At 38.3% G+C, this 23,999-nt stretch overlaps 1 protein-coding gene across 1 annotated transcript in view; it reads right to left on the reverse strand.

The window, feature by feature from the left end:
• LOC128614228 (potassium voltage-gated channel subfamily H member 2-like) overlaps window positions 1-23,999 on the reverse strand; it is a 227,622-nt gene that overhangs the window by 79,668 nt on the left and 123,955 nt on the right. Inside the window, exons 3-5 of the mRNA XM_053635602.1 lie at window positions 22,112-22,270; window positions 21,497-22,003; window positions 20,756-20,967 (exon numbers count right to left, since the gene is read on the reverse strand). Coding sequence (XP_053491577.1) covers window positions 20,756-20,967; window positions 21,497-22,003; window positions 22,112-22,270 — 878 coding nt within the window. The remainder of the gene's footprint in view (window positions 1-20,755; window positions 20,968-21,496; window positions 22,004-22,111; window positions 22,271-23,999) is intronic.

Here is a 23,999-nt window from a genome sequence, read left to right on the forward strand (position 1 = left end):
GCTGGCATAAATTCTGGACTGTAAATGCATGGTGCAGAATGCATTCATACTTTCACTTAATGATATCACAATATAAAGCCTTAATCAAAATATATCATATATATAATATTTTATATATCAAAATATAAAGCCATAAGCCACTACTGGTAAATATGTTTCATCCTCAGCAACCTGGCCTAAAAGGTTTTTCTCCAAGAGCAGAGTGCTGCTCTGGTGAACCAGTCTCTCCGGCTGTACTGCACCTCTCTGTAGGTGTAAATAACCTTTCATGATACATTACAAAGGTAACACTAACCTCATGCTGAGAACCTTGAACAGTTTGAAGTGAATGCTCTTTTAAACCAAAGCACTGCCTTTTCCAGTCCAGCATAGAGGAGAACTCTGCCTCCTTGTAATCTTTTTGGAGAGTTTGTGATTGAAGCACAAAACTGCACATTTGACACAGATCTTCAACAGAGGAGCAATTATAGGAGACATATGGTCCTGGACCTCAAGAAATAATTAGTACCAGGTTAATGCAAACACAGGGAGTGAATCTCCTACAGTTTAGGTGCAATCACAGTATTCTGGTGGAAAATGATGATGAGATTTACTTTTGCGAGACTGGAAAGTGAACAGACAAAGAAGGATGGATTATTAAACAGAATGTATAATGCAATTTCAGAAATTGTGTGAAATGCAGTATAATAGCATTTTATAGCATAATATACATCCCACCTCAGCAAACCATTTGGACGTAATGGACTGAAATTAGCAGGAGAGCAAAGCACTGCACGTGACAGTCCAAGCACAAGCCTCAGAGTGATATCAATAAAAACATTTTTTTCCAGATTGGTTTCCAGTCATCAACCCTGCAATAATCCAAAAACAATGCACAGATTCTCCATAGGACGGTGTGGCTAACAGGAATCAGCTCAGCTCATAAAAAGGCAAGAGCTGTGATTTAAACACTCGGCTAGATGAGAAGTCACCAAAGGGACGAGCAAATATTAATCACATCAGAATAAACACACTTGGGTGAACTTTATCCCATAATAAATCAAAGGGAAGATTTTAGACAGAAAAATATGACTTATGAATAATGGAATTATTTGAAAACTAATAATACGAATAATGAATAGTTTGGACAGAAAACCAGTGACTGACCTATGCCATAAAATACACCAGAGAAACAGTACATACAGTGACTGTTCCAAATAAACAATATAGTACACTCAGTCAGTGCAGCTCCTTTTATACCCACAGGTTGTGATTCATTACGTTTATGAGTAACTGAATGTGTTCGTACAACATCATGGGCAACCCAGAGCTCTTGGTGGTTTCTGTGGATCCTTGCTGTGTTTCATTTAAACTGGATTAGCTCTATACAGAGATTGAGGACAGTGAATCAGGCTTTTAGATAATTATTTTCCCAGTGTTTCCTGACAGGTCTATTCCTGGATGTAGACATGTGTATAGGAACGCCAAAAACGCATTGCCACAGGCAGTCTGAGAAGCTAGCTCCATGAGCATGATGTATGACCCTGTCACTGTCCGTGCATAAAGGGAAATTGATAGCCCTTTGGTCCTGTAGTGCTACATACGCAAAGTCAAAGACAGGCACCACCTACAGTAACATCAGCAGAATATATGGAGGATAGGGGTAAGTGATATGACACAATATACACCCATTTATAGGGCAATTGTGGATTGATGGTTAAATGCCAGGAGTTTACTGATGAGAAGGTTTGGGGTACAAGCCCCAGCAACACCAAGATCCACACTGTTGGGCCCTTGAGCAAGGTCCTTAATCCTATCTGCTTCAGGGGTGCTGTATCATGTCTAACCCTGTGCTCTGACCCCAGCTTCCTAACTAGCTGAGATATGAGAAGAAAGACTTATACTGTAATGTAATGTTTATGTGACAAATAATGGCTTTTTCTTCTTTAATATGCATCATGATAAGTTTCCTCATAGTCTGCCAGCAAAAACAATGTTGCATTTAAAAATAAGCCTTTAAAAATTATTTTGAGGATACTTTTATATATAATATCTACAAAAATATAATGTAAAAAATCTGTAAAAAACATTTTACAATGTTAAACATTCAAAACAATGGATAACTGCTTCTAGATTTTGAAATTAGTTTAGTGTATAGAATATACTTGGAAGTGGGTTCAAACATAAGAGACTAACCATTTCATTTATTCATTCATCGTCAGTAACTGCTATGTCATGGACAGACCAGTCAGCATGCGCACACACACACCACACACACACACACACACACACACACAAACAAACAAGTCTCATGTAAAAGTGTAATACTGAATTCCCTGTCCCTTGGATTTTGGATACATGCTCTTCTCACTGACCCATGTGTGTCTGTGTGTTTTGCATGTTACTTGAGTATAAAAAGATGAATTTACATCTTTCTTCTAAACCACACTCAGCATATGGTCAAGCATATGTATATGTCTGTGTGTACCAGCACAGTAAATCTGCATTCCAGCCAGTGTGACATGATTCAGAGCTCTTAGTCTTTCATGCTTGGCTGCCATTAAGAACATACGCCTGGTAAATCAGGAAAAGCATGTGCATGGCTGGCCGTGAAGCTAGCTAGTTGGCTCAAGTGGCCATAGAGCAGAAACGGTGAGATCATGTCAGACTGCTCTTCCTCCCACTCTCTCTTTCTGTCCACAAACCCCATGGCATGGGCAGATGGTACGGTCCACAAGCCACTAAATAGGACAGCAGGGAGAGCGCGTCTGGCACCTCGTTCAGCGTGGGGTTCCCATGGCAAGTTTCTCCAGCAGCTCACTTCAAGCTGATCAAAGTTTGAGTATAAGGAATTAGAGCTGAATCTCAGAGAGTTATAGTACTTAGATTAGATAAGAAAGATGGACAGATTAGTCTAAAATTTGCACAGATCTTTGAGCTGAAGATTAATCAGGTCCCATCCAACCATGTTTTCAATGTCTGTCAAACGGACATTTTCTTAAGAGAATGCAAGATAGGGGATGGGAATGTAGAAATTTATAATTTTCAATATCAATTAGGGTATTTGGTGAAAAGAAGAAAAAATCCTCATAAAAAATCCCAAAAAATATTACATTCATACATTTTCAGTAACTGCTTTATCCTGGTCAGGGTCATGGTGAATCACTGAAAGACTGGGAATAAGACCCACAAATATACAGTGCCCTTGAATCACATTACATGTTGCTGTAAGGATGTCAATAACTATGTTTCTAGCCACATATTTTAAGTGAATTTTGGGATATTGCAATAAATATATAAAATAAAACACTGGATGGAAACAACAGATAAAATAAAATCTCCAAACTGCACATAAAAAACATATGTGCTTAATTGAGGCAGATCATTTACATTTGGCAGATGTACTTATACAGACATACATTTATACAACTGAGCAGTTGAGGTTTAAGTGCCTTGCTCAAAGGCCCAGCAGTGGCAGCTTGGCAGTGCTGTGATTTGAACTCATGACCTTATGATCATTAGTTTAACACCTTAACCACTGAGCTACAAGTGCATTTAATGAATAGATTATTCGATGTGTGTCAGAAAAGTCATGTGAATTTGACTCAACATCATGTGATTGGATAATTGGCTCAGAAAAGTAAAAATGGTGGAGAGCAAGATGTGCCCGTTTACCCAGAAGTGACGATTTTGTCCTCTTGAACACATGGAATTGAAACAGTGCTTTCGCAAATGTTTTATGTGAAATTCCAATTTTCCGCATACGTTAAATTGGCAACATGGTTGGAAACACAGCTAATGTCAGATCAGTATAAAATATTGCCCAGTACTCAGAGCTTTGATATTGATATCATAATGAAAATTTTAAAATACTAGACCGGTCCATCCTTAATTTTTTCATGTCATTGCAGTTGATAATTGTTGGCACTACATTTATTACAGTTATTGATAGTAATGGAGTGATGAGCTATGGGGCCCAAAATAAGATCCCTGCTTTTAATTAAAGCACAGCATGAAGACAAAAAGCATGAGCTAAAGATGATGTGGTATGGATGTGACCAAGCGAAAGTCATTATTAAGTTGGTCATCACAGATTAAATACAGTTTTAAATCAGGTTGTGGTGAAGTAGAGTTCAGAAAACAGAGAGCCATTGCCATTAATTAAACATGGAAGTACAGGATTAGATTTACAGTATCTTCTACTTTTATCGTCTCCATTTTGTTAAACTGTTCGTGGATAACATCTCAGGTCACCGAGACATCGCTAATTTGATGTCTCTGATAAAGTGTTAAAACTAAAGTGTTAAAGAACAGCAAGGCAGCATTTCCTTCAAGTATTTAAAGTGAATATATTTCTCAAAGGAATAAAAATAAATAAATAAATGAAAAACGTATTACACCAAAGGTTTGCAAGTGTGTGGATGTGATGTGTTAAGATGTAGATTCAGTGTTGTCTCTTGGTGATATTTATGCTGATAGATAGCTCTTCAGCAGAGGTTGGAAGGATGGAAGTAAATGGTGTCATCACTGCAGTCATGCACAGACTCTCAGGAGACACACGATCACAATGATGTTAAGAAAGTGTGTGTGCGTGCACAGATATGTACCTTCTAAACTATCACACTGTGGCACTGATTTACTAAGATCCCAAATGACAAGTGCTACAGTACTTACTACAGTGTGTGCAATGGGATAAATCGGGAATCCCCATAGTCATTAATAGGGTATCAACTAATATGAATACCTGCATTGTCACTGTACAAATGCAATCAGATTCTGTATGGAGTTGAATTATTTCACAAACATTGTTGCTTTGAACGAACAGTTCAGTGAAATAAATTCGAGCTTTATTTTACACCATAATTTATAATTTTTTTGTTTGTTTTTTCCCCCACCTTCTCATTTCAATTGACTCGAGCATTTCTTGTAACTCCTTGTCAGGGATTTCCCCCTAGCACCAAGTGCTGCATGCAGAAGCGCTCAGCACACAAAAACAGCTCGCAGAGCTAAGGTGCGCACTTCCGTGTTGTCATGTTTTATTTACATTGCCATATGTGTTTGGTTATGGTTTATGTCCTGTCTCTACTCGTGTCCTGTCATTAGTTGTTTCCCTCACGTTTTGCACCTGTTTTCAGTTTACCTTTGATTATTTTGTATATTTAAACTCCTGTATGTCTTTGTTCTTCGCAAAGTAATGATCAGTGTTTACCCGCCGAACTTTGCCGAGATGTATGTTTGTTTCTCGATATGCCAGTTATTGACCTTCTTCTGTTTCCTGGTGTGTGTATTTTAAATATCTTGGATATCGTTGTTTATAGATCACCCGGTCTCTTTCCAGATTTCGACTTTGACTAACATTTTGGATTTGTCTGCCTGCCTCTGTAATAAAATGCTTAAACTGCAATTGCATTGATCTCCACATGCCATACATGACACTACTGCGACTGCAACACCTTATATGATAATTAGGGGGCATGTCTTATTTATGTGATGCATCATAGATGTCAGCACCTATGAGACACCAAACTATACTACCCATCAGCCACTGCACGTCACATGACTCAGTCACATGTCCTAATCACAATCACCTGTACCTCGTCTCACCCTGATTATCAACGTTATATACAGTCATGTGAAAAAATAAGTACACCCCATGGAAATTGTTGTCTTTTTTGACATATTTGAACAAGCAAACATTTCATCCTCTCTGAAACAGTGCCTATTAATAAAGTTGATAAATCTATCAAATGACAAACAAAATTGACATTCTGTAGTAATTTTCACATTTTAAATTAAATAATAGTTTAGTAATAATAATAAAACCCCACCATATCAGTCACATGGAAAAAGTAAGTACACCCCTACACTTATCACAACTTCAAATCCATAAAATTAGAATCACGTGTTCAAGATTGGGTTCCAGAAATTAGAACATGCTTAGTGAGTGCAGGTGTAACCAGTCTTAATTGATACCCCTCTCATATCTAGTGTTCCCTTTTGTTATTGAGGTGTGTCATCATGCCAAGGTCTACAGAGTTCTGTAGATCAAAGGATCTGCTAGTAAGTCTCGCAACTATTGGTGTCAAAGTGTATGCGTCCACAATCAGAAAGAGATTAGACCTGCATTGGAGGCGTGCCAGATAAAAGCACTATGCTGTCTAAAAAGAACATTAGAGCAAGACTACTGTTTGCCACTGAGCATATAAGCAAAGACCAGGCCTTTTGGAACAATGTGGTCTGGACAGATGAATCAAAGATAGAGTGGTTTGGCCAGAGTAACAGCAGACATACAGCACACTAGCAAATCCACCAAGGAATGGCTCAAAACAAAAGAAATGGAGGGTTATGGAATGGCCTAGTCAAAGCCCGGATTTGAATCCCATTGAAATGTTGTGAGGGATTTGAAACAGGCAGTACATGCAAGAAAACCCTCAAACATCTTGCAACTGAAAGAATATTGCATGGAAGAGTGGTCAAAAATTCCTGCAAGCCGATGTCAGAGACTGGTGCACAATTATGCAAAACACCCACAAGAAGTTATTTCTGCTAAAGGGGGCAATACTAGCTTCTGAGGCAAATGTTGTACTTACTTTTTCCACAGAAGAATATCACATCTATTGATATTTCTGTTAAATAAATGATTGTGGTTTTGTTCAAGTATATCAACTTTATTAATAGGCACTGTTTCAAAGATGATCAAAAGTTTGCTTGTCCATATATGTCAAAAAAGCCAATAATATCCATGAGGTGTACTTATTTTTTCACATGACTGTAAATTCCTTAGTTCCAGCACCAGTGTGTCAAGCTTTTGTTGTTGTGCTCGTGTTGTTACGTTTGTCTCAGCCTTGTTCATATTCTGTGTGTTATGCCTGTCTCCATTGTTTAAGTTGATTTTTTTTCACTATTTTGACTGTTTGATTTGCACTTTCAAAAAAATGAAGTCTGCATTTGCATCCACCGCCTCTAGATTACATGACAGAATGTTTAACCTAAACATGGATGCAGCAGATTTTTTTTTTTCAGACCATCTGAAGTGGGAGCAAGAGGGGAAGGGAGCTTGGCTCAGGGCCACTCAGCAATGGCTCAATGCCGTGCACCCCCTCGGGATTAATTTTTTTTTGTGGGGGGGCTCCTGACCCAACCAAAACCATCTCCCACCCTCCCTGCCCCACTTCAGCCATCACTCTTCCTTCCTGCTCAGCTAAGGACGTCACTCTGCTTCCCTGCTCCACAGAGGATGTCACTTTGCCTCCCTACCCTCACGAAATGACACCTCAGATCACAACCTTGCCATGGGTGTCACTCCATTTCCCTGCTCTGCCTCAGACATCACTATGCCCAGTGCCACTTCAGACATCGTTCCACTTTCCTAATCTGCTGAGGACATTGCTCTGCCTCTTTGCTCTGCTGAGGACATTGCTCTGTCTCCCTGCTCTGATAAAGACATTGCTCCTCTCCTCTGCTTCATGCCGTACATCACTCCCCCTTCTGGCTACATGGAGGACATCGTTCCCCCCTCTTGCTTGTCAGAGAACATCTCACCCCCGTCTGGCCTTGCAAAGAACTTTGTTCCCCCCTCTGGCTCCATGGAGGACATCGTTCCCCCTCTGGCTTCATGGATAACATCGCTACCCCCTCTGGCCTTGCAGAGAACTTTGCTCCCCCCTCTGGCTCCACAGAAGACATCGCTCCCCCCTCTGTCTTCACGGAGAACTTCACTCCCCCCTCTGACTCCACGGAGAATGTTTCTCCCCCCTCTGGCTCTTGCAGAGAACGTCACTCCCCCCTCTGGCTCCGCCTTGAATTACACTCCCCCTGCTGGCTTCGTGGTGGCAAATTCCTGACTATTACAGTCTAGGAAAAGTTCTTCTACATTAAAGCCAATAGAGGTCATTGAGACTACAGCTGGGTAACTGTATTTAGGGTGGTCAGAGAGGTTTTTCACTATACATAAACACAAGTCACAAATTTGGAATAATAAAAGTTTAAATCACTGAACTGAATGTCTGTCTTTACGTGTAGTGCTTTATTAATTCCAAAGGATTACTAGCAGTAAGCTTTAGTTCAGTTATTCATGCAAAATCGGCCAAAATGGAAGGCTGTAGGTACAGAACCTAAAGCCTGTGCATGAAGTATTGCACTGCATTATTAATTGCTGCTTAGTAATCATGCAGAATTTATAAAGCACTGCATTAAAGAGCTTTTGCCCTGAATGTATGCGCAGCTTGAGCCAAATATGAAGAAGAATATCTTCAGCACTGCTGACACAGAGCCTGCATCACTCTGTATCTATATAAAGTCCAATGACTTATTAATGATATTAATAAGCAGTGATGCAAAAGGCAGTTGAATGGAATTGAGCAGAAAAAATGTGCAATTGCGGCATAATAAGTTCAGTATCAATTTTTCAAATCTTTCAGGAAAAAATTATTTCCCAGTCTGCCTCTTTACAGCTATGAAAATAGTCAGGCAAACTTTTATCACGTCATGGCATTACGAATCGGTTTGTGCACATTTTATATATGATTAAATGATGCTGACATTGATGAAAGTATAGTGTGATCTATATGCTGTCAAACTCCTACCTAATCAGCAGCAGCCTGTTGGGAAAAGGCAATATGTTCAACACTGACACTTTAAATCTCTCTAATCTGCATTAACCATCAAAATCAGGCCCAAACATCCTTAACCAATGAATGCCTGGACAGGTTTGGACACGCTCATCTCATTATCATATAAGTGGAAATAAGGAAAACAGGAAATAGATAGATCAATGAGTAAACATGTACTGGAGTTGATCAAATAGGGTGCATGAGAAATAAAAAGTGACAGTAAATGAAAAATGATGTGGGTAAAGATATTTTTACTTCATTGACTGAGACTTTAGGAAATAATTAAAAGTATTTTTTTAAAAAATCTTAGTCTATATATTTTTGTTCAGTTATAATTTTGACTCCTTATATACAGTAAGCTATTAATGACTGTCCATTTCATATGTTGCTGGTAATTTACAGATAAACAGAGATAACTGAGTGAATTATGTTACATTCAGTAGAAGGGAAACTGTTCAAAACACAACATGAAAGCAAAATAAAAAAGTGCGTAATGTGTGTGGAAGACAACTTTATACAGTCTCTGTATAAATGCTGTTGCCAATGGAGCTGTGAATCTGCAGTGAATATCTAATATTAAACCAGTGTTATAGTGGTAATATTAAACCATGGTTTAAAGCAACTTTCGAATTATTTTGACATGCCAAGGCATAACCTTGAGCAAAGTTTTATTAGTAATTCTGTATTCAACTGGAAACAGGCTTCTGTAAATATAATACTTGCTCTTTGGTAGTACTAATTTACACATGCAACCATCATTGCAAAAGTAGCTTTCAGACTGTACATCACATTTGTATATTTGCATATATTTGCTCATACAATGCAATTTTACATGCAAACCAGACATGCAAAACTGACATGCAAACCAGACAAGTGCATTGTGGTCATTTTGAAAGATGCGACCCCCCATAGGCCCGGTGAGAAAATCAGCATGCACATGTTTTGCTGGTTATTATGATGGTTTTACACATGCAAACCAGGTTCTAGTGTGTTGTTTGCAGCAGTACAATGGTGGCTTTGGGTCTGTGATGGAGCACCTGAGTGTCTCTGCTCACTCCATTGCCTCATAAGATGAGTCTGTCTGACTCACACGCCCCACTCTCTGCCATGATGGATCTGCTGGCTGGAGAATAGCCTGCCTGAGGACTGTTTGCTCAGCAGAATAATACTCCTACTCGGCCAGTGGCTGAAATCATTACAGGTAAATGTCAAAATTATCTGGCCAATTAGTTTAACTATAAGCAGGCATATCATCTACTGTATCATCTGTTATGAGGACCACTGGCGTACTTCTGAGATCCAAAGAGAACAAAAAATGTACTTGTACAGTAGTTTCTGACAGTGTATTCTGTAAGAGACAAACATGCGGCCCTACAAAGAGCCAATAAGTATGAAACAAAACCCTTTTTATCTTTACTCTATTTTTACCTGTACTTCACATCCATTCCAGTTAATGCACATATTTCCAGTTAATACTAGTTTTGGTATATAAAGGTTTCTTAGGAGTACCATCATCATTCTTTCTTATCCAGGTTTAAAATAAAGTGCTTTTGCAAAGAGTCCAACTCTTATTTTGTGGCTGACTGCACCAACAGCGCTTACAGCATGTTTAGTCGTAAAACTTCTGTTGTAATTTTCGAGTGTAAATTTAACACTATTGCATCAACAGGTTTCGAAGTTTTGCAGACAGATTGTGAAATTTATGCCTAGCCAAGACCAGGCTGAGTGACAGATTTTAGTTGACTGCTTCTCTCTCTCACTCTCCTCAGTCTTTTAGACAGGGACGATTGATTGTGAATCAAAGCAGTCCTCTACAAATGCACCAACAATGATACCTTATCAGGGAGAACACTGACATTTTTCAAGCTGATACATAATCTCTTGCTTTGTTCAAAAATCTTACAAACTCTATAATGTCCTTCCAAATATGTATATTCATATATATTCATGTAGGTTAATATGTTCTTTGACATTTGTTTTTTTATTTTTTTTATTTGTGTTTATTTTTTTCCATTGCTGGTAGCATAAAATTAACTACTGATGGGCTTGTAGTGAAAGTAAGTTTGCTTAATAACAGACTGCTCAGATACTATTCTTGTTGAATATTTGTTTCACATGGACACACACAGGTTAGACCAATCTTACTTGCACTGATATGTGTTCTTTGATTGATGTTACAAACTCAAAGTCTTGGCTACGACCTATTTAGCAGTTAAGACTTAAGTTAGGAATTGCTGCTCCAACCAGCCCCAGAGATCTTTGAAGAAATGCAAAGAACATGTGATATTAAAAAGTGTAAATTCTACAGGGTCTAGAATTTGATGTTCTGGGACAGGTGGGTGGTGCTCAAAAGAGCCAGGCATGTGTGACTGATGCGCTCCAGATCAGTGCTGCTTCGAGCAGAGCCTGAATCAATTAGGGTCCAGGGACAAGGGCGAGCGGCCGGTCCAGCCCCGTACCCAGCTCACTGAGATTAATGACATGAGGGTGGACAAAATGGGTCAGCCATGGATATGTGTGTGTGCGTGTGTGCGTGCATGTTGGTTGGGGGGAGTGACTAAAGGTGAGTTAGACTGATGTTAATGCATAGTCTAGTCTACATTTTTTCTTCAGTGAATTTAAACATCAATGACAATAACAACACAACAATGTCTTGTCTGTGTACACAACCGGAGCATACTACCACACACATTATGCACACTTATATGCAAATATACCACAATCATATGACGCACACGCACTCACACATGCATAAAATGGCTGCTAGCAGCAGGGGCAAACAGCAATCAGCTGTACAAGTGTGGATCAGAATACAGGGTGAGAAAGCCACAGTGGAAAAAAGACATGGAGAGAAAGACAGCCGGAAAACATCAGCCGGGAAGACATCAAAATTTCTTGCAATACAATACAATGCAAAATAATTTAAACTCACCATCACACAAAACCATATCGTATACACACACTGAAAATTAACACACAATCACTGATAAATGATAAGCACCGCTCTTGAAAGCATCCTATCAGGTCAGAATATCTCTCTCTCTCTCTCACACACACACACACACTTCCCCAAAATTCATGCAGGTTGGTTTTTGTGCAGGTGCAATAATAACGTAGTAGTTTAACACCAGTGTTTATCAGCAGGGAATATGACATTTGAAATATGCCACTGCATATTCCGTATTTTTCAAGCCATCGTGGCCTAAAATAGGATTACTGCCTGCACTGACAACAAGGCCTAATGCTGTATTTTTTTTTTTGTAGCCTTAAAAGTCACCATTTATGCCGCCATTCTTCAACAAATAAAATATGCTACTTCATCCAACTGCTAACTAAATACAACTGACTGAATTATTTTATCAAAAAACTAATATTGCATAATGTTGCAAAACACTACACATAGTTCCCTATGGGTAATGCTACCTTCAAGTCCTCATGTGTTTTAAATCATGATTATGACGTGGTGTTTTTTCAAGTGGTTTTATTAGGGAAACGTTTTGTTGTTGTTGTGGTTGTTTTTATTTATTTATTTTTCTTATCGTCAATGGCAAGACATTTATTTTAACAGGCAAAACTCCCACTTAAATCCTTACTGCTGTGTGCGTCAAGTTCATATTGGCGACCTCATAATTACGATATTTCTAAAAGGACTTGAAGGCAGTATTAGCATCTGGTCTCTCTATCAGGTGATGTTGTGGATGGAAAGTCCCAGTCCCAAGTTAGTACTGCAGTTAGTCAGCAAGGGTTTTACTCAAGCCATGTAACTCTTGCTACACCTGCTAAGTGTTCATAGTGCAGTAGCTGTTACAAAGTGTTTTACTATCTACTGTCAGTTTTCTCCAGATGGTAGAAGAGTGCTGTGAGAGCGTAAACACTTGCCAAGCTTGTATCTGCTGTGTAAGGTTGTTTTACCCTGCTCTGTGGATAATCAAGTGTGATGTAGATGAAATCCATAGAGCAACGATATCATGTTTTTTCCTCTTCGCTTTTGTTGAATGTCAGGGACAGGCAAGGACAGGGGTATGGATACAAGCGCAGGTTTATTGATGCAAATGGAAAAGCAGGGCAAGGACATAGTTGAAGTTGTAAACAGGCAATGATCAACAAAAAGGCTAGAACAGGCAAGGCAAACTCGATAAACTAAACAAGCAGGATCAAATCCAGAACCATTTCACTCAATAGCAAAGACTTGCTTATGTGACTTTACAATGAACTGAAGATTGTGCTGTCTGAAGGTGCCTTATTAGAAGTCTGGGGAGTGAAAGCAAGGTAACGGATCAAGTGATGAGCCTTGTAGGTTGTTATTTGGTGGCGGATTTGGGGAAATGGAGGATGTGTTTATGGGTGTAGCTGACATGACAATAAAGCACTATATCTTTATTTAGACACTTGTCATTTGATTAGGTAACATAATATTGACAGACCATATAGAATACCTGTCCAATTTATTATTATTAATTCATCAAGATTATAATTATTTTATTTTGAAATAGACACTGAAAGGAAATTCTCTTATAATTCTCTTATATCATGTACTCTTATATTATGAACTGTATTCAGACACCTTGGATATGGGGAATACTGTGTTATAGTTTCTGTTTGTGTGTCTCTGTGCTATCAAATACCTATGATGAATCTATTCATTTAATTACCTCTTTAAATAAGCTGATCAACTGCCATCTTTAATATAGCTGACACATGTAGACTTATTTTGTAGTATGACCCTGTGTGCTGTGTGTTTCGTCTATCTGTCTGGTACCTGCACCAGTAAAAACCGTCCACGCACTGCTTCTTGTCTATGTATAAATACTCTTGTTTGCATGAATAAACTGGATGTCTCTGTAAGCATGCATGTGTCAGTGTGTCAGGTGTGAAAACCACACTTTCTAGCTCATAGCAGCAAAGAAAGTTAATAGAAGTAATTGTAAAACAGACTGAAAGGCATGACGGAAGATCTGAAAGATATAATCTGGGATTCCTGATATACATGGAAATCTAACAGACACATTGTGTTTTATTTTTGTTATCTCATTATTTCAACATATACCAATTATTTTAAATTTATGATTAGCACACATATAAACATAATCAGAAAGGCATGGAATTGGTGATACGACAGTATTAGGTACGGTTACATTTTGGCTTGCATATGACTGAGGAAAGCCTAGAAGTCAACTGATTTTTATGATCTATTAGAAACATTAACCTTTTACTCTGGAGTTAATAGACCTATGTCCACTGCAATCATCGAGCCCTAAGAGCAAAACATGACATGACTAAAAGCAAGTTAAATGGCTTATGCACCCACTGTATTGCTGAATAAATTACCATTGACAATGTCATAAATTGAATAGGCCCATTTTTTATAAGTACAATGCATTTAGGATTTTTGGTCTTTTAATGGCCTGGTGTTTTGAACTTGCTGGTACACTTACTACATTAATATCATCTAAGCTTTATATTAACTTCACTCTTGTTCAATTATGTTTGGATCAAGTGCTGCCCAGTGTTATTAATGTTCTCAAAGGCCACATTTTATGACATCAGTTTAAATATTGCTTCAATATTCCATCATTCATTAATTTATCCATCCATCCATGTGTTCATCAGCAGCACCTGCTTTATCCTGGTCAGGGTCGCGGTGCATCCGGAGACTATCCTGATAACCCTGGGAGTGAGGCCAATCCATTGCAAGGGACCATGCACACTCATTAACACACACACTCATACTTAGGGGTAATTAAGAGCCACCAATCCAACTACTGGCATATTCTGAGAGATTTAGGAAACAGGGAACACAGAGGAAAACAACATGGACACAAGGAGAACACAAGAAACTACAAACAGACAATAACCTAACATCAAGGGTTATTGTCAAACCAGGATCAAACCAGAGACGCTGGAGCTGTGAGGTGGCAATGCTACCCACTGCATAACCATGATATCCTAATTTAAATATTGAGCATTTAAAAGTATATATTTTAATGCCACCTGTTCTTCAATATGAGTTTGAAATACTTGGTCATTTTTGTGCCACTGACTTTCTGTTGTTATGTTTCTGTTTAACTGATTATGTGAAACTCTGATGTAACAAACAAGGGATCACTGAATAATTACTTTAATGATGATGATGATGATGATGATATCAAATTATGGTAACTCGTAAATATGTAAGTAGGAACTTTACTTGCCCTAATAAGTGGCACATGTAACAGACTTATACCTGACTGTTTTTGGGGGCTGTGTCCATCGTTTTTCAGTAAGTGTCCATGCAGGTCTAAGGTTCTACAGGTACACTATAGCATCTGTCAAGGATTTCCCCTCACACTGAGTGCCGGAGCATTCAGCGCACATGAACTGCCCGAGCACGTGCTTCCGTGTTGTCATTAACTCTGACTTTTGACACGTGTGTTTGTTTTGTTTTCTGTTCTGTCTTCACCCCTGTTATGTTATTGGTTATTTCTTAATATCTCAGCCGTTTTGTGTTATCCCCTTAGATTAGGTTGTATGTTTAAACCACACGTGTGTCTTTGTTCGGGGTGAAGTATCGTGTTTCTGTGTTTTGCCGCCAGTACGTTACAAAGCCTTTTGTTTCTGTATTCTTGATTCCGGTTCTTTGATCTTGTTCCCAGTTTCTCGTCTTCATATTCTGCCTTTGCCCTGTCTACCCTGTTTGCCGATCACCTGACCTTTTGCCTGTTTTTGACCATGATTTTGCCCTACGATTTGGATTTGTCTGCCTGCCTCTCTTCATTAAAAGCTTGAACTGCACTTGAATCCATCTCCAACCACATTACGTGACAGTATCAAGGTATAGTGCAGGCATATTGCCAAGACAGTGACAAGAATTTTGTAATACTCCTGTATGCTGTATTTCTTAAAATTGTGTGTAAGAATCTGAGAAAAGCTTTATCAATTTTGCCCATTTGCTTTGGTAAAAACAATCAGTTCGGTGTGGATGGTCGTGAGTTTAAACTGCCAGAGAAAGAAACAAAGTTGGATACCTGAGCAAGATCCTTAAACTGCTCAGTTATAGGCTTGTATTGGACTCGAAATTGCTTCGAATTTGCACCTGCCAAATGAGTAATGTTTATTATTTTCCTGCTTTAGCCCAGTCACTCTATTACCTTCATAAACCTGTTAGCTGGATCTGAATAAGCATTTGAAAGACATTAGGGCAGGCTGAACCCTGCAACCTTGAGTACACTTATAACTCAAAACTCCAGCCAGCTGTCCAATACTTTGGACCACATCAATCAAAATGCCTATAGCCACCACACGTTGAGTAGGAAATTAAAGGTAAGTGTTTACTGAGCATGGGCAGTAGGGTCTCTTTAAATAAGACCTATTTGGGGAAACAAAGAGCTTATGGGTCTTTAGACATCTTCTATGGATTAAAGTTTTTTTTGTTTTGTTTTTTGTTTTAGTTTTTTTTTAGATTAGCACGACAAAATAATTTGTAAATCGACCTTGAGAGTGACACAGGCTTGCGTATTTTGGCCCTCAGTCAATAGATATGAAGGAAATACTAATGTTTTGCTGATGCTTTAAAATTCAAGGTTCATCTTAAGTGGATTCTGAATTAGTTTTTAGAGCTGCAAATGCACGGACATACGGCTCCTAATGGAGATCGTGACTTGGGCACAGACAGCGTTTTGACGTAGGAGAGTATCTGATGTTGATTAACTGCACTAGAGGAACATGAAAACATAATGTATCTCTTTTAGTGCGACTCTAGTTGTTTAAAATTGTACAAGATGTACAGCTTGTGGAAGCAAAGAGAATGATAATAGGTGGCAAATCACATTAGATATAGAAGTGTATTCGATATAGAACAGTATTCCTCATTTATAATACATCATGCTTATGAGGTTGACGCATTTATCTCTGGAAAATGGAGGGTGGAGTCTTTGCCAGCACATAAGTGCCTCTTTATACCCGTTAATCTCTGGATAAAATAAACATTAACAATGAACCAATCTGAGTGTGTAATGTTTGGATCTCTTTTTGAATTATTTACATCACAAACTATTTAGTTGTTCCTTACCACCAGCATATTATTTATATCTCAACATTGGGATATAGCGATATTAAACAGAAAACATGAAAGAAGCTGGCTTTATCAAGTAGTTTGGCCAGAATAAAGAAAAAGTTTGCTTGCTTGCAAGAGTTTCTGCCAACTATAATCAAATGGTATGGATTTACCTCTCCATGAAATGCAAGGCCATAACTCTTACATTATGAAGCGTTCACAGTTTGAGTTTCACAGAAATGTTCTAATGCTCTAATATTCACAGCAGTCACACATTTGAGTAACACATTCCCTAGAGCCCAGATCTAAACAAAAAAAATATCTAAAAAATGATTTCCTGTGGAAAAAAAGTAACAGTAAACATTTTATCCTGGTCAAGGCATAAAGGATCCAGAGCCTAACCCTGGAACACCAGGAATACACCCTGGATGGGACACCAATCCAACACAGGGCATCATACACACATTTGCATGCTCATTCCCACCTAGTGGTGAATAGAGTGGCCATTTCACCTACCAGCAAGGAAATCCACATGTATTATAATAAATAAATAAATAAATGAATAAATAATAAATAAATAATAATAATTATTGTCATAATAATTTATTATTATTATTATTATTATTATTATTATTATTATTATTATTATTCATCCTAACTGTTCGCAACCTAGTAGTGGAATTAATTTCTAAAATTAACATAATAACATAATTATAGCATTATTATACAGGCTTAGGTTTGAGATTAAAACTATAAGAGGTATGAGCGGTAGATGCTATACTTTCTAGTAAATTGTGGAAAGGTCTTGGGGCATTTATTTTTCGTTGCGAAGATATTTTGAAGATCCTATTTTAATCTGCTAATGAAATCTAAACTACTCTAAAGCAACAAAACCAAGGAATTGAAATTAAATAAAAATTTTAACTGCATCTCTAGTAGAGAATAAATATGTACGTCTCGATAGCAGTATACAGGATTATGAATAAACTAGATACATGAGAGTGAAATAAACACTTCACATAATTTCAATTTCATTAATAACCACTCTTAAAACTAATCATGGAGATAAGTGTGTGTGTGTGTGTGTGTGTGTGTGTGTGTGTGTGTGTGTGCGCGTATCTTTAAAGGATGAAGTGCTGTTTGAGTCAGTGGTGCTGTACCTGTCTTGCCTGCTACTGCCACCAATAGGCCACACATGTTATAACAGGCCTGTGATAAGTTAAGTGTGTGACAAAATCAGTGACAGAAACATATGTGTGAACATATGTGATATCTAATGTACAGTAAAGCATACACATCAGAAAGCAGGATGTTTATTAAAAGGCCGTGCAGAGGTCTTTATGCTCGAGTGTATGTTGGTCAATGTATGCGAGTGTGTCTCTGATAAAATAAATATAAAACAATTCAGAAATTAAAGAAAAAGATGCCTACATATCTTGACACACATGCGCATACACACAGACACACATACAGTCTCTTATATTGTATTCCCAATGTGCACTTTGTGTGACATGCACGCGAGTTCAGTTCACAAACCTGTTCTGCAAAACATCTCAGAGTGTAGTTGCAGTACGTTTGCAGGGTTGGAGTGGCCTCGCTTTCACCTGAATGAAACACACCGTGCAGTGCGTGTCAAACAGCTGAGAGGTGTGACAAGCTGTCCAACCGGAAGAGTGGAAGCTTCAAGTCACACACACATACACACGCAGAGAAAATCTATCTACCATGCAGAGTACATAGTCAAATATATCTAACACTCACTGTGGCAATCATTAGTGAATTCTTCCTTATCTGATTCTGCTGTGGAAAATAAGAACAAGATTATTTGTAACTTTGTGATCCTTTACACAGAGAGGATCTTTCACCCATAATACCTTGACAACAGCTCAATATGAGAAGCGAGGAGCGTTGATGGCTCAATTAAATGCCACATCCACATGTTGGAAATCAATCACATGTTCCCGCAGTCTAGAAGGTGGTCATGTGTACTAAATCATACAGTTCAGTCATTACTCACAGTCCACACCAATGCCACACATCAGAGCACAATCTGACATGCTACGCCAACACTCATACGGATCACCCATCACAGGCTCTTCATAAAACTGATAATATTACCAAATAGTGAGCAAAAAAGATGCTTTCATTTCACAGATCAATAATGCATCTGAAACCTAGAGAAACATATAGAAACTGTCAATAAAACTAAGTAGGACAATACAATCACTTGCCACTTTATTAGGAACACGTATATACCTGCTCAATCATGCAGTTATCCAATCAGCCAATCATGTGGTAGCAGTGCGATGCATAAAATCGTGCACACACTGTACAGGCAAAGAGCATCAGTAAATGTCCACATCAAACATCAGAATGAGTATGGTTTGAATGTATATTTTTAGTTTTTGTTTAAGCATGTTTCAGAGATTTTCTGGCAAATATTCAATTCACCAACTCAATACACTGACTATCATAGACAAATAAGACACAAGATGACATACAGTATCTCGAGCCCGTTGTTGAACTCATTCCACAAGTATTTGAAAGGATTCTGGGTAATATTTTCACTTGTAAACCTGCAAGTGAATTACCCATGTTATTAACATCCATATAATATACTGTAGTATGCTCAATTTTGTACTGTACTATTAGAGACACGGATCATAAATGTGGAGTTTTACTGCCACAGTGAAGCACAACGCACAGAGAGTCAACTTCTTTTCTGGCACAGCACGTCCGTCATGCGTCTGCTCTACCCCAAACTCGATTAGCCTAAAGAGTCTCATACCACAATGAACAGTCCCAGATTCCCCATCTATCATCATTTCATCCAGAGCCATCAATCGCCCTTTTCATTTCTGTACAGCAGTGCAGAAAGAGCGTACCCACAGCATGGCATGGAGGTGCATTAGCTTAACCCAGTTACATCTAGAAAGAGAAACCAGTGAAACAGAGAAGCACAAAGTATATGATTATTTATAATGGAAATTAGGGGAGTTCATCTGTGGCTTTTGTCTACAGTATGTGCTAGCTGTGATTATTATTATTATTATTATTATTATTATTATTATCTATAATGACTGTATAATGAACAACGACTATCCATCCCTGTATATTACTTTGGCTAAGCAGAGAAGCACCTGCAGTGACAGAATGATACTTGCATTACACATCATGCCAGATCATTCCTTTCCACAGTGATGAGACTTGGTAGTCTGCCAGGGCAGCACTAGTTTCATATTATAAGCTTACAGTATAATAAGTACCATGGCATTGCACTACCATTTTCATTATTTAGACTTACTAATAACTGTATTATAATATCACTTTATGAAAACAGCAACTACTTTCAACACTTACACTCAATAATTTTGAGACTGGAGAAGTCATTATAAGTTGCATTTTCAGTTTACTTTGTTGAAACCACTTGAAGCATTCATTGTGTTGAACTATTTCAATTGCTTTTGTTTGATTTATTGATTGCAAACAGCTGAAAGTCTGTACATTTTGACAATAAACCTGATTTGCAATGGGGGTTGAATAATTTTGATTGCAACTGTACTGTAAATACTGTATCTATACATCATTCAACTATGCATCCTTTAGCCGTCAATGTATATTACACATTTTAATTCAATTTAATACAATGCTTGTATTTTATCAGTGGACCAGAACCTGCCTGATAATGTAATTATGCCCCTGGCAATAAGGAAAAATACGGAGGCCTTTCTAAAACAAACAAATGAAGACAATTTTTTTCCACTCATGATCTGCTCTACACAAGATCACCTGCTGCTCTAGATTCAGCACTACTAGCAGACCTTTTTCTGTCATCAAAGTTGAGCCCTGGACTCCACACCAAACATACAGGATCAGCCAAGACATAACAAGGACATTATCACACTGAGTACAGTTTGCCAGACAACATTCAATAAGTCACTGCATTCCTCCATGCCCATAATGTCTCCTAAACTGTGTTAATTCAGATTATGAAGTGGACATAAACTAAAAGTCACATTTAAAAATCGCCACTTTGCAACTTTCATTTTAAATCACCAAAAAAAAATCTAATATGTCCTGATCACTTGTATCTCAAACAAATGCCAGAGCTCAAACAGTACATGTCTCTTACCTGTGTGACCTTCTCTGTGACGTTGTGTGTGCGGTCAATGAGCTTGCAGGGAGCGATGATGTCCATTTCTCCGGGAGGGAGAGCAATAAGGGGGTCAGGTTTAAAGTCCACAAAGTTGAGGGTGATCTGGGGGATCTTACTGATGGCGCGGTAGCGCATGAGGTCTGAATCGGAGGTAGAGTTAAGCATGTTGGACTTGTTGTTCATTGCACCTGAAAAAATCAAAACTATGAACCTACTGTGGATCTGACCCAATCATGATACTCATAGGCACAGCACAGGGAATTACCAAGCAGGGTGCTTGAAAGTTTTTGAACCCTTTAGAATTTTATATATATCTGCATATATATGACCTAAAATATCATCAGGTTTTCACACAAGTCCTAAAAGTAGACAAAGAGAACCTAATTAAACAAATGAGACAAAAATATTATACTTGGTCATTTATTTATTAAGGAATTTATTTATTTATCTACTTTTAAGACTTGTGTGAAAATTGGATCGTACTTTAGGTCACATTTATGCAGAAACGTAGAAAAGTCTAAAGGGTTCACAAACTTTCACGCACCACTGTAACACAGTGATGCTATCTGTGTCTGTAATTGTAACTTACTTAATTGCCGTATTATTACAGCTTACATCACATTCAGCAGTGGACTCTACAATAACAAACTGTTACTTTAACATTTCCGTCCCATCTGATTTTGCCCCAGCCCTCTGCTTGAGCTCCAGCTTGCTCACCTGTACTGCTGCTCGCTGGTCGTATGGAGTGTCTGCGATCCCATTCAGGCTTCATGGCCTCTATGTCATCTACAGAGGATGCGCGGCGCATGCTGTGGAAGCTCTCACGCGAGCGGCTATGTGTCAGGCTGCAGTTGGAGGCTGAGGTGTCTGGGTTGAGCCTGTGTGCCCGTGGCGATGACTGGCCCAGGGGCAATGTGGAGGAGTGTGTAGGGGCCGAAGGAGGCGGCGTGGACTCACTTCCCAGGAGGGTGCGTCTGTCATCAGGCCACAGGGAGGAGGATGCCGTGCCCGATGGTGTGGTGGCAGAAGGGTGGACCTGCTCGTGTTCTGGCAGTGAGACGAGCTCGCCAAGAGCCAGAGACTCGTGACCGCTGCCACGCCTAGAGCTGGTAGTGGCAGAGATGTCAGCACTACGGCCTGCCTCAGGGTCCTCATGCAGACATGACTTGCTGTTACTGTGTGACTGCAGGAGAGGCAAATGCAGACGGATACGACGTGCTGGATCTGGACCAGAGATGGAAGCATGAAAATAGAAGTTGGGTTTTGTAGTGTTATGTTATTATTCAAGCCAAAATATTAAAGTTTATTAATGGAAAAGAAGCAAAGGAATACTTGTGGAACGCCAGGGGAGAGGCACCCTATGGTTCAGCCCCTGGTTGGGGTTGTGCAGTTTGTCTTCAGTCATGACTTCAAAGTTTAGGATGAACATGATCACCACACCATCCTCGTTTTTGACCGGCACCACATCTACCAGGCACAGAAAACCCACACCTGCAAGAGAGAGAGGGGGAGAGAGAGAGAGAGAGAGAGAGTTTGGAGGATACTATTATTTCACTGTATACAAATTCCTGTTTCAATTCCATCAGAAAAACTTCATATAACTAACCAGTAAATACAACCAGCAAATGCTTTATCAAATTAAGGACCATGGGGAATGAGTTTTTGAACTGTTAAAAACTGACACTGTCACAATTCACTAAAGAGGCATAAAAGCGAGTTTCAGTGAATTAATAAGATGCATACGCATTTATATATATATATATATATATATATATATATATATATATATATATATATATATATATTATTTAGAACCACAGGTCAATGTCTAGGACAGACTCGACTTGCACCTGAGGTGACGACTGATGTCAATGCTGCAATCGGTGTCAAACTCAGTACAGCGCGGCCTACCTCAATAGCAAAGTGAACACCAGACAGATAGATATGAGTGGGGTATAAATAAGACAGGTTCCACCTACACTCCCTAAGCAGCTTCTAATCACTGACACCCAATCCTGAACACCTGAATCAAATTTTATGGATTTGAAGGTGTGATAAATGTAGGAGTATACTTACTTTTTCCATGTGACTGATCTGTTTTTTTTTTGTTAATTTTAAATTGTGAAAATTACTATAAAATGTCAATTCTATGTGCCATTTGATGGATTGTATCAACTTTATTAATAGGGACTGTTTCAAAAAGGATCAAATCTTTGCTTGTTCAAATATGTCAAAAAAGTCAACAATTTCCATTATTTTTTCACATGACTACATCTGTTACATGAACTGTGTAAAGACACATACAGACTTTACTCAGTTCACTTTACTATGTTTTTGAGGAACAACAGCAAAGAAAATAACTCATCAGTTTACTTTAGAAAGAGGGCTGGCTAAAACCAATTTTACCTATCAATTAAAAATTCTTTTGATAACTGATTCCAGCTTTTATTTATCGATATTAAATGGCAAATAAAATCATTTTGCAGGCTTATCTACCCGTCATGTCACATTAGTATGAATTTATTCGAAGAAATATAAAAAAGATTAACGGCATTAATTAAACAGCTTTCCAAATTTACTCGAGATGATAGATAGCACATACTCAGCTAATCCCAGCAGCTGAACAGAAAATACACAGTCCTTATATGTACAGCTCGTGCACAATTCAGAAACCGTAATAATAAACAATGTTGAGAAATCCTGTGGAAAGTCCCATGTCATGACGGGAATATATTCATCAACACTGTGTTCCCTTGCATCGCACTACAGTGTGCCCTAGTGCAAATACTTGCGAAAAAATCTGTTTTAGGAAATATGAGAGGGAACGAGGAGGGGCTTCTTCCCACAGGACATCTGGGCCGTCAATCAGGACAACACCAAGGACTAGAGCTTTGACTAGATATACAACACCTTCATTCATTTAATATAGCTTATAACACCTACATTCCTTTAATATAGCTTCTATTCATTCACTTTCACTAACCACTTTATCCTGTATTACCCTGTACATATAAACATTTATAAATATTTATTATAGATGTGGGCAATTTTCTTCAATACAAATACCTCAGCTTCAAGTTGCACATCGTTATACTGCACATATCTGCACTTTATCCCAATTGTACCCAGTATATATATATATATATATATATATATATATATATATATATATATATATATATATATAAATAATTTTCTAACTGTATACAAGTAAATTATA

The sequence above is a fragment of the Ictalurus furcatus genome, chromosome 1 (assembly GCF_023375685.1).
Source record: "Ictalurus furcatus strain D&B chromosome 1, Billie_1.0, whole genome shotgun sequence".
In the NCBI taxonomy this organism is placed as follows: domain Eukaryota; kingdom Metazoa; phylum Chordata; class Actinopteri; order Siluriformes; family Ictaluridae; genus Ictalurus; species Ictalurus furcatus.